Raw genomic sequence first — 11,724 nt, forward strand, 5'->3', positions numbered from 1 at the left:
TTCGTGAACCGTTTTCAGTTACCTTACTCTTTTCTCTTTCCATTTCTTGTACTCGTACGGTGTTTCAATACATTTTATGACGTGCTATACAATTGCTACAATGCTACATTTATCAAAGATAATGTGGTTCCACCCCTTAATTATCAAGGGCTGTACTATTCTATACGAAAACTAGTCGGTCTGACCTGTATGCGAAAAGACATGACAAGATTCTCAGTAATTGACACTAACCAAGAATGTTATGCATCTTCAAGGCCAGCAAATAGGGGTCTCTACGCCGGTCTACTGAGCTACGCCAGCTAAAGAAGTGTCATCTTTAACTATTTGGTCGACGGGATTTTCCATAGCCCATACCGCTGCATCTTTATATCCAAGCTCAAAGAGCCGGTCAAGAACATCATCCTCGGCTGGCTCAAGTGCCCAATTGAAAAGCTGAAATAGTTGGGAACAGATAGTCGTCATCTTATTCTTAAATGATGCGTTATCGTTCAAATGCAGAAGTACAAATTTACCTGTCGAGGGGTAGCCCTGTTATCAGGATTACAGTCCGGACTGATCCCGATTTCTCCAAAAAACCCTAATCGACTGGCTGGGAAAGCACAAACTCGTACCTGTAAAGATACCATTATCAGGAGCATACCAAAAAAGGTTTCATCTAGGAATTACAGCGATTATACAATACGGACACCCCGAATTATTATGAAAGGAAACAAACAATTATAAGGTCTCATCATTTAAGGATAGTACCGTCTCTGTTGCAGACGTTGGTGGCATGAATAATGTCAAGCCCCCATCAATGCAAAGCCGATTCCGGAACATCGTTGCTGGTCTTGGAGCAAGATATCTGTACTGCAGTACACTTTTAGTTCAAGCTTCATACATTAATCAACACAGCAGCAACTGGAAGACAAAAATGGTATACAATAATCACCCTGGAATAAAGGAAGAAGTAAAAACAGCATCAATGAGATCCTCCTTGGAGTCAAACTGATCCACCAATAAACCCCTCGGTCTCCATAGAAGCTGTGTTACTGCAACTGAGGCACAATATCAAAAATACCATAAATCTGGGGTTCTGTTGCAGTCACAAGAATAATACAAATTTATTTTAGACGAGCAAAAGAAAACAAATATGGTTAAACAGAAATAACCAAAGTGGTGAAACAAATCGTCCCTACATGTTACGCTATGAAACTCAGAAGTCATAAACATGATTGAGTTAGGATTATAGACAAACAAAGAATTCACACTATCTAAGCAGGAGATCCCAGGTATGGATTCCTAAAATTGCAACCTCTCAACGTTTGTTCAACTACACATGTTGGGCCCTATAAGAGGTTCACATGTGAGGACAGTGTTAGAATATAACAAACTTTGTCAGAATGAAATACAGTAATCCTAACAACTTGAGCTTTTAGGAATAGCGGTAAGTCAACAAACTTCGTCAGAATGAAATAAAGTAATTTTAGACATATTCACCGAGTGGGAAAATTAACTCAAAAACATGTCATATTTCATACCAAGCTCTGCCTTTAACAGGCCATTATGCCCAGGATACCTTTCTCAAACTCTTTAATCCCGAAATCACTACACAAACTCTGGGGCCACAAGTCAGCAATAGGTCTTTGGGAAGGGAAGGGTGGGGTGGTAAGACCGTGAAAGTGCAAGAAAAATAATTAGTTAACAAGGAGCTTTGTCTAGTTTCATGTTGAATATAATAATTAAATTTGGGTGCTCTTAGACACTACAAAAAAGTCATCGTGCACTCCTCCAATGTGTATCTTCTCTCCTATATATTTTTGTTTGGAGTGCCGTTAACAGCTCCCTTAAATTTTCTTTTGTAGATAATATTTTCATTTGTCACAGTTTTTGTTAAATTGTTAATGTTTGGATCTAGTGAGAGACAGCAGCCATTTGCATTTGTGATAAGCCCAATAGGCACAGGTCATTCACAGTTCAAACACCTCAAAAGTGGTTGGCCAATTAAATTTGAAAGAAACCCATACCTACTTCGGTTACTATGAAATCATCACAAAATTGATGGTACCAAATAGATTACAAGAAGCAATCCTACCCAATCATAAGCACCAATAAATAGTCACACATTTGACAGATCATGATATTAATAGGCATATCTAAATACCTATACCGAAAATTTGTAAACCCAACTCTACAAACTATATTTATTGCAGGTGGACCTAGACAAAGTTAACTAAACTCTAGAAAGAAAAAAATATAGAAGGATATTTCTCAACTATATAATATTCTTTTTTGTGTAGGGAGCGTAAAAACCCACTTACCTCGAACCCTCCCATTAGACTTGATATGAGCATCGTCAGGCAAAAACCTTTGAAGAACTTCTCGAAGAACAGCCTACACAAGTAAAAAGTGGATAAGTTAAGTGACACAGGAGAGGGAAAACTATAAAAGAGGAGAAAGAAACAGGATAATATTGAAATAAAAATTACAAAGAAGAAGAAAACGTGGTACTGGTGACCACATTACATAGGTTTATTCAGAGGAACTTCAAGACACAAAATCAGCAATACAAACGAATTGAGCTAATTAATAAACCATAAGGTAATCAAGGTAGTCAAATTTTTAATGAGACTCTATTGTATCAAAGAAGAATAGAAGAAATGAGAGAGCACACAGAAGAGACAGAAATGAGCGGCGTGGAGAGAAGAAGGGAAATATCAATATGCCAAAACTGAGATCCAGTTACAAGACCTATGCCCATAGGCAATCTAACAATGAAATTCTACCAGAATGAGGTAAAATAAAGCAATAACCCATAAATGTTTATAAATAAAAAATTCTAATATAAGTCTGTCATTAAGGCTAAGATTTGATGAGTAAAGGAAATCTCTGTGAAAGTCTTTGGGCTCTTTCTTAGACAAAGATTTTGGTTTACATCATATTTAAAAAAGCTGCACAAATGTGTAGCATCAATGTAAAACTAAAGTCCATCAAATATATACTTGATCAGATAAGAAAATTGATTGAAAGATTAACCTACGACAGACCACTACCTAAAATCAAATTCACAGCTTCAAGTGAATCCGAAACAAACCTCAAGTTAATGAATTGATATCAAAGTATATCATAAATTAAACCTTAAGTGAATTGCTAGTAGAAAATACAGTATTGGTTTACATGTATGCGACATATATGAGCATCACAACACCTTAAGGAACAAATTATACAAGATTACATGTTACATTACCGAGAAGGAACAATATCTTAATCTCAAATACCCTTACAAAGAATTTTAAGATATATTCTAGTATGCATATATTTCCTAACTCTAATGTGAGCAGATAATATGCATTCCACTTTCATATACAATTGTAGCTATTGGTGTATGGAGTAGCGTTCCAGTGTGCTGCATCAATGAATTTGGGCCACACATATAGTCCAGATTTGCAGTCTGAAAAACCAATATGACAGACTGTTTTGCAAGAGAAATTTCCTCTAGTGTACCAATCTCATGATCCTCATGGCACAGAATAGGAGTTCGACATTACAGTACAGAAGAAAAAACCATGAATGGTTGTAATTTGGTGCTTACCTACATTTTAAATTTTTACCCTAAAAACTGATCATGAAGTATCACAAGTTCAAAAGAGAAGCAAATGTACTAGTCATCGGATTGCAGTACAAGTAAATAGAGTATAAAAATATACCCCAAGTCGAAAAGCAGTCCCTCTGTTCCGGCAATCTTCAGCAAGTATTTTGGTTGCTTGTAAAGCCTCTTCCATGCTGGCTCCAGAGGCAACCACAGCACAGACAATTGCGCCCGCTGAGGAACCGGCTAATGGTGTAGTTTCCTGCACAAACAACACACATTCTACTTCTGAATACAGATCACAGACACAGAATAAAAGATAATGACTGTTCTTCTAAGATACCATCATACCAGTAACCCAAAATTTGAGATGAAAGTATTAATTTAAGCGTTCGTTTCTAATGCTTTACCGATACACAAATGCGCAAAATCGAAAACAAAGAACATAAATGTATTGAAGAAAATGAGGGAAAATTGATAAAGGACAGACCTTGATATAACCATTCTGAATAAGGAACTTAGCGGCGCCTAAATGATAAGGAAAAAGAAGTCCGGCGGCGGAGAAGCTAAAGCCGGGACTAGTAACGACGCGCCGCTCTTTCTCAGCCTCCACATCCTTGACGCGCTGCTCCCAAATAACCTCCGGCTGAATATCATCCTCTATTACCTTCCCAATTCTCTCTTCAAAGTACTTACCGGAACTCTCAAACATGGCGACCGACGAGGCCGCCGCCTTGCCTTCTGGGTCTCCATTCCGGCGCTTGATAATCCTAGAAGCCAAGCCCAGAAAGAGCTCCCCCGTGGCGACAGCAAAGGACTTCTTGGTAGGAGGAGGAGGAGGAGGAGGAGGAGGAGGCGCGGAAGAGGAGGAGGAAGACGATGAGTTTTGGTTGGTATCGGAGTTGGGGTTGGAGTGAGGGGAGACGGAGTGGGTTAGGAATAAGGGGCGGAGAGGAATGGGGTAGCGGTGGAGGAGATTAGGGTTAGGGTTAGGGTTAGGGGAGGAGAAGGGGAGGTGGAGGTGGTTGGGGTGGAGGAGAGAGGATAAGGAAGCCATGAGTGGTGGGGAAGAAGAACAAGAGGCTACCCTTGGTTTCCTGTTGAAAAGCAGCTGTAGCTTCATCTCTTTCACGTTTCTTTTTGTCTGGTAACAAATTTTAATTTTTCCATTTAAGAAAAATCAAAAGTCCCGTTCAATATCACGTAGCACTTAGTCGAAGGATAATTTAACTGTTAAATTTGATTTTCGCGAACAAATCTCTATTTTAAATTTTGATTACTTATTTTTAAATTACAAAGTGCTTCCGATACTTTAATTTTTCTAAAAGTGTTTTTGTTAAAATTGATTTTGATTCTAAAAATACTTTAGGAATGATCAGATATGTGATTATTGCAGTAAGCACTTAAAATATTTTTATCAAAATCCATTTGAATTCGCCTGATGCGTTTCAAGATATTTTCACAAAAAATATTTTTAATTATTTTAAAAACACTTTCAAACAAATTTTACTTTATATTAAGCCATACTACGTAAGAATGATAGCAATTGTAAAAGAAGATAAAAGCTAAGATATATTTTCACTCTTTTTCTTTTGTCTTTTGAACTATTTTTATACTGTTTTGTTGGTTTGTCATTTGGAAACACGTTGGTGTTGATACGTGGATTTTGCCGCCGCGGAGAGAGAGTCGGAGGAGAACAGAACCGGATTTGGATCCTCGCCGGATTCTCTCTGGAATCTTAGGGATCAATGCATACAAACTGTTAATAAAAAATCGTGTAGTCCCAATTAAATGTTTTTTATATTTTTAAAAGTAAAGTAGTGTCGTTTTACGTAAAAAATATAAAAAAGAAAAAAATTATGATTGTACGATTTTTTATCAACAGTCTGTGTGCGTTGATCCTAAGATCCCTATGAAGGGGATCCGGCGAGGATCCAATTCCAACAGAACCGCCTAAAGCATAACTCCAACTGATGTTTCTAGAAGTGTTATATTTTAAGCTTAAATGATTAATTAGTAAATTGATCACATTTTATCACACTAACAATTAGGAAACTTCTTAAAGTGACACTTCGACTCCATATAATTAAAAGAAAACTAATAAAAAGAATTTGAAAACCTTGAGTTTTAATGATAAGGACAAAATAAATGGTAAAGTGAACTGTATCATGATTAATTTTTTAGTGTAAAAATATGGTTTTTTGTTAAAGTGAACAATACCGAAACCTTTTCGTTAAAGTTCTTTATAATTAAAGGCCTCTCTATTTCAAAAGATGGAACTTATAAGTTATAAAATTATATTAGATTTTGTCACTCAGTACTACGATTTGGTGGTATCTTCCCCATCTAGGAGTGAAAGGTCTTAGGTTCAAATCTCGTGGATGGTGAATTCGATATCAAATTAGGCTGCTCATTATGTGACTTAGCCAAACTCCCATTTCCTTAATGTAAAAATATCGATGTAGTAAAAAAAATATTATATTAGATTTTATATGTGGATGTAGTAGTGCAAGTTATAATATAACACAAATAGAGTCAATTTTAACTTTTTAACTGTAAATTTATACCCAAAATCAAATGACTATGCATATAAATCACCACGGCATGGCTTAATGTTTGGGAACGAATTCCAGACCGGTATTCTACACAACACACATTGTGTTCGATTCTTGACGCTATATGAATACACGATGGTGGCGAGAGAAATAATGAAATGCTTTTGTGAGCCTTTCTGACCCTCGATATGGTGTACTGTCATGGTGAAGCCATCATCTGATCCACTTTTTTTTGGAAAATGAGTTTGCATATAGCACCAAAGTCATAATTGACCTCATTTTTCAACGTATTAGAGAAGAATTACGCTTAATTAGAGCCAAATATAACTTTTGACTCCTAATTAAATGATATGTTTACATATAGTGTGACAATTCAAAAAATTAAACAACTATTCTTTAAGATATTACTAGCCTACAAACATGTAGGAGACCCTTTCGTGTAAAAATGAACAATACCAAAAACTTTCATTAAAATTCTCTTTTAATAACTCCGCTACGCGCGACGTATTGATTTCAATCACAAGAGTTAAGCGTGACTTAATTTATTCGTCCACATACTACTGCTCTGCATGCACAAAGCTGAAATATTTTTGTGTGCGCGTATACACAATGCTGGCGATATTTTTCAAGTATGTGGCATTTGTTGAACGAAAAACACAAAGTAGGTCGTCTCCATGTGGTTGGGCGACTGGGTGCATGTGGTTGGGCCACTGGTCCATTGGTAGTTATTCACTTACTATATTCATATATTGGTCTTTTACTTTGTATTTTGTTTTGATACAAACGATATTTTTCATTAATTTTATCTACAGGCATATTTGTTAATTTGCTTCCTAAATTTGTATGGAATTGTCAACTCTTCCTCTAAACTTTAATTTTAGCCGATTACCCTTTGAACTTTTTAAATTAGCCAATTTTCCCCTTGAACTTTAATTTTAGACAATTTCCCCTTTAACTTTTATAACTTGCTAGTTTCCCTTGCTTTAGATTTTAAAATTTTACATCCAATTTTCTTCTTGATCAAAGAAACAACACATGGCAACTATATGACGGCAAAAATGATGAAAAATTGAATGAAAGTTTTTAAAATCTAAAGCCAAGGGGGGATTGGCTATTTATAAAAGTTCGGGGGTAATTAGTTCAGGAGGAAAATTGGCAGCTGCATACAAATTTAGGTGGTAAATCGACAAATACCTCCTTATTTAAATTATGAGAAGAAGGACTCGAATTTAGGTGCAGAGTGCTAGGTTAACTCGAATAAATGCCTGATTTAAATAGAAATGCTCTAAATGCTGTTCGCGTCAGGAATTTCCGTCGAGAATGGTTCCTGCCGACGAGCACACAGCTCCCCGGGAGGTTGGCGCCGGTTGAGGGCAGCTGTCGGGCTTCTATTTCATTATCGGGCTTGGTCGGGCAAGTCTCGTCGGGCAAGTCTTGGTCGGGCAAAACTCGTCGGGCAAGGCTGAAAGAGAAGGACAAAGTTAATTTGAAAGGTGCCTTTGTGGGGCCTTAGTTGTAGGCCTTGAGGCTCACAATCAAGATTAACTTTGAGGTGCTCAGGCGTGCCACTGCCATCTTTAGTATGGCAGATGTAGAATGGATGTCGCGTTTTCGTTGCAAATATGCATATACCCGAGCAACCGTGTTAGATGTGACAGGTGCCTTTGTGGGGCCTTAGATATAGGCCTTGAGGCTTCCTATCAAACTAAACCAGTGTTCGAACGCATCATATTTGGTCTCGTGATTGCAGGAGCCTTGTAACTATTATACTTCTGATTACCCGAGTCTGAGAGGTAGGACGAACCCAAATAAGTGCCTTTATGGGGCCTTAGGTGTAGGCCTTGAGGCTTCCCATTAGAGTTCGTTCTAATACTCAAACATTCTAGATCGCAGGACGGAATGAATCCAAATAGGTGCCTTCGTGGGGCCTTAGGTGTAGGCCTTAAGGCTTCCCATCAGAATCCATTCCATGCTTAAACGTTCTATGATAATCATAATATAATAGAAACAAAACAAAGAGGTAGGTCGATTACTTGCGCTCCAAGTAACTTCGAACTTCTCGTTTATCAAGGACTGTCGTGGATGGGTTAAGTCCACATAAAGTTCTTTTTTATGCCTTGAGGCCAAGGACTTTTAACTGACCAGATTTACACGCCCGAGGGCTTAGGACTTTGGATCTGGTTTGAACACTGAAGATATATTCAAATCGGATCCAAGTACTGAGAAAGCTTTTTAATAGCTATCTTGCTAGAAATAACTTGCATATAACTGGAAGTATACAACATATTACTAGGATTTAAAGCATGAAAAGACAAAAACAAAACAAAGAAGGTCGGGCAAGGTTAAACCTTATTGGTTAAGGCTGATCGTCTTGCAGGTTCCTATCTTTGTAGTTTTGTCAAAGGTCTGAAAGCTTAGAAAGAGAGGGAGGTAGAGAGGTACAAAAAGTGAATTGATACTACACCAAGTTTGGACAGGGTAGTAGAGCTATTACAAAGGTTTGAAGGAAAGGTTATTCCGCGAGGGATGAAGGCTTGTCCCGAGAAGGATAAAGGCTTGGGCTGACTACAGCTTCGTTTTGAAAGCAAATCTGGCTTTGAGCAGAGTTTTTGCTTGCATTTGTTTGTTTGATTAAGTGTCCTTATTACTGGCTTCTCTTTCTCCTTTTATAGACAACTCGGTTTGGCCTCTTGTAGCAGCAGCCTTGCCCGAATGCGGTTTGAGGGTGATGACTCATCAGCTATTTTACATGTGATGCCACCATAAAGTACTTTATGGGCTGTGTAGCTGGTCAGTCTATACCACTTGGTCCTTGGGTAGGTAAGCAAGTGGCCTTCATGAACTGTATCAAGTCAAAAAATGCCATTTTTTGCTTTTCTAGGTTTCGGCCGGGCCCTGATCAACTATTCCTTCAGGCCTCCTTTTGGGCCAGCTCCTTTCTTGAGCCCAAAGTCAAGTTTTAATCCAAACAGTGCCCCCTTCAATTAATGTTAAGGTTGGAATCCCAGGCGCCATCATTGATTGAATATCCGCATGCATGTATCTCAACCTTTTGGAACTTGTGCTTTCTGTACGCCTTGCTCTTCTCACGACCTTTGAACTGTCCTCTGGGCCCTATAAATTCTAGCTCGGGACCTCTCCTGTCAAGCCATCAAATCCCCTTCGGCTTTCACTTCCCTCCTCTTTGAGCGTTCTTGTCTCCTTTTAGAAACTGAGAAATGGGTTCCTCAGGATTTGAATGGAGTTTCCTAAAACTCCCTTTTCGTGAGAAAAAAAGGGTTCACCCAATGACTGCTATCTCCAACACCCTTGGTCAACCACCCCACTATCTCCAACACCCCTGGTCAGGCGGTTTCCTCTCGACGGTTTGTTTTCCCGCAAGTTGCGGTGATAAATCAGGCTTCACCATCACATATGGTGACAGTCCTGTCGGAGGGTCCTCTACCAGGCACATGTTGGCCGCACAACCCGATCACCCGATTGGGTTCCATTCATGAAGACATCGGGAAACCAGCTGAAGGCATCACCATATTCAGAGAGAATCAAATGTAATACGTAGGAATTGAATCCTTTGTTAATTTCACCAATTTGTCGACATGAAAGAAATATTATTTCAGCAATTTCTGTCTTCTGTCTTCTTTGAATGGTTGATGAACAAAGCACTGCATATGAAACTCCCGAAACCCGCTTTACTTTGCCCCATCTTCAATGTAACAATCCCTAACATCCCATAATGTAGGACAATATTTTTTTAAGAATTTAACATTAATGGGATGTTTCTGCCCATTTCCTTCGAGGTCCGCTAGGTAGTATCCTCCTTTATTCAAAACTTGACTAACAATGAAATGACCCTCCCATGTCGGGCTCCACTTTCCAAAGCCCCGAAGCTGAGCTCCTAGCGGGAGGACTGTTTTCCATACTAAATCTCCCTCTTTGAAAGACTTTATCTTCACCTTCTTGTTATAAGTTCGGGCAACAGCTTTCTTTCCTTCTTGAATCTGGTTCAAGGCTTCAATTCGGACTACATCCAGGTCTTCAATTCCTTGACACATGGCTTTGATGTATTCTTCACTATGTAGCCCAAATTGGTTTTGAATTCTTACAGAACTAACGTTAATCTCCATGGGGAGCACTGCATCTTGCCCGAACGTCAAAGCATAAGGAGTTGTCCCCGTTTCTGCCTTCTTGGAAGTTATGTATGCCCATAACGTATTCCCCAGCCTCTCATGCCATTTTTCTGGACTATCTATCACCATTCTTTTGATAATGTTGACCAGGATCTTGTTGCTAGCCTCTGCCTGACCATTTGATTAAGGATAGTACGGACTGGACTGGATCATTTTTATTTTGTACTTGCTTGCAAACTCCTCAACTTCTTTTGAAATAAAAGATGACCCACGATCCGTTACTATAGTTTCAGGCACCCCATATCTATGCAGAATCTTGGACTCGATAAAATTCTTGACTACGGCTGAAGTTATGGATTTTACTGCCGATGCTTCCACCCACTTGGTGAAGTAATCCGTTGCTACAATTATAAAAGTATGCCCTTTACTAGAAGCTGGATAGATTTGCCCGATGAAGTCCATCGCCCACCCTCTGAACGGCCAAGGCTTGACCACTGGATTCAAAGGTACTGAAAGCACGTGTTGGAGAGGTCCGTGCCGCTGACATTCTTCACAACCTCGGGCATAAGACTTGCAATCTTTTTCCATATCGGGCCAGAAATAACCGTACCTTCTAAGCAACCATCTTACTTTGTCCATGCTTGATGTGCTCCACATATTCCCTCATGTACTTCGGCCATCACTCTCATGGATTCCTCTTGGCCTAAGCATTTTAATAGTAATCCATCTGGGGTCTTCCTTAGCAGGTTCTTCGCCCATAAAACATATTTGGTTGCTTGCTGTCTACTTTTCTTACTTGTAGGCGAAGAAGGATCCTTCAAATGATGAATGATAGGTGACCTCCAATCTTCCATCTCGGTCTCTAGAACCATCACGTCCAAACTGAATCCCCTTTCTAAGATAGAAGGAAGGTTTCTTCTTTGGATCTCAACATCTACCCCATATTTTCTCTCCTGTATTGGCACTCCTGAGGCTAGTTGTGCCATCTCGTTGGCCGCTAAGTTAGATCCCCTGGGAATATGATTGACTGATATCTCGGACTCCTAGAAACTCAATAATTGCGTTGCTGTCATGTAATACCCCGCCATAGTGATATGTCTGCACTTGAACTCACCATTCAGCTGGTTTATTACTAACTCTGAATCACCAAAGATCTCTACTTCTGCTGCCCCCAAATCCATCAGGATTTCCAGACCAATAATCAGGGCCTCATATTCTGCCCGATTATTAGTATTTTCTTGGTAATCTAGAAGAAATGAGTAATAATGATAAACCCCCTGAGGATTTACAATCACAATCCCAGCCCCTGCAGCCCTCTGAGTGTGGAATCCATCGAAATACAGCTTCCAAGGAGTGATCCAGAGACCCGTTACTCTTCTTATCTCTTGTTGGACCCAATCTTCTTTGCCTGAAACATCTTCTCTTGGTGGGATCCAAACGCTAGTAACCTCCAAGCTCCCCGGGACATTGATTA

At 39.1% G+C, this 11,724-nt stretch overlaps 2 protein-coding genes across 2 annotated transcripts; both read right to left on the minus strand.

The window, feature by feature from the left end:
* LOC126604565 (uncharacterized) lies at positions 1-4,722 on the minus strand. The gene is made up of 7 exons (XM_050271859.1): positions 4,059-4,722; positions 3,687-3,830; positions 2,301-2,373; positions 932-1,037; positions 748-844; positions 513-611; positions 1-432 (listed from the first exon to the last, which is right to left on the minus strand). The coding sequence occupies exons 1-7, from the start codon at positions 4,689-4,691 to the stop codon at positions 283-285; spliced, it is 1,302 nt and encodes a 433-aa protein (XP_050127816.1). The 5' UTR covers positions 4,692-4,722; the 3' UTR covers positions 1-282.
* A 4,873-nt stretch (positions 4,723-9,595) lies between these two features.
* On the minus strand, positions 9,596-10,379 carry LOC126603084 (uncharacterized). Its single transcript, XM_050269837.1, has 2 exons — positions 9,888-10,379; positions 9,596-9,637 (listed from the first exon to the last, which is right to left on the minus strand). The coding sequence occupies exons 1-2, from the start codon at positions 10,377-10,379 to the stop codon at positions 9,596-9,598; spliced, it is 534 nt and encodes a 177-aa protein (XP_050125794.1).
* Positions 10,380-11,724: the final 1,345 nt, after the last annotated feature.

The sequence above is a fragment of the Malus sylvestris genome, chromosome 15, assembly GCF_916048215.2.
Source record: "Malus sylvestris chromosome 15, drMalSylv7.2, whole genome shotgun sequence".
Lineage (NCBI taxonomy): Eukaryota > Viridiplantae > Streptophyta > Magnoliopsida > Rosales > Rosaceae > Malus > Malus sylvestris.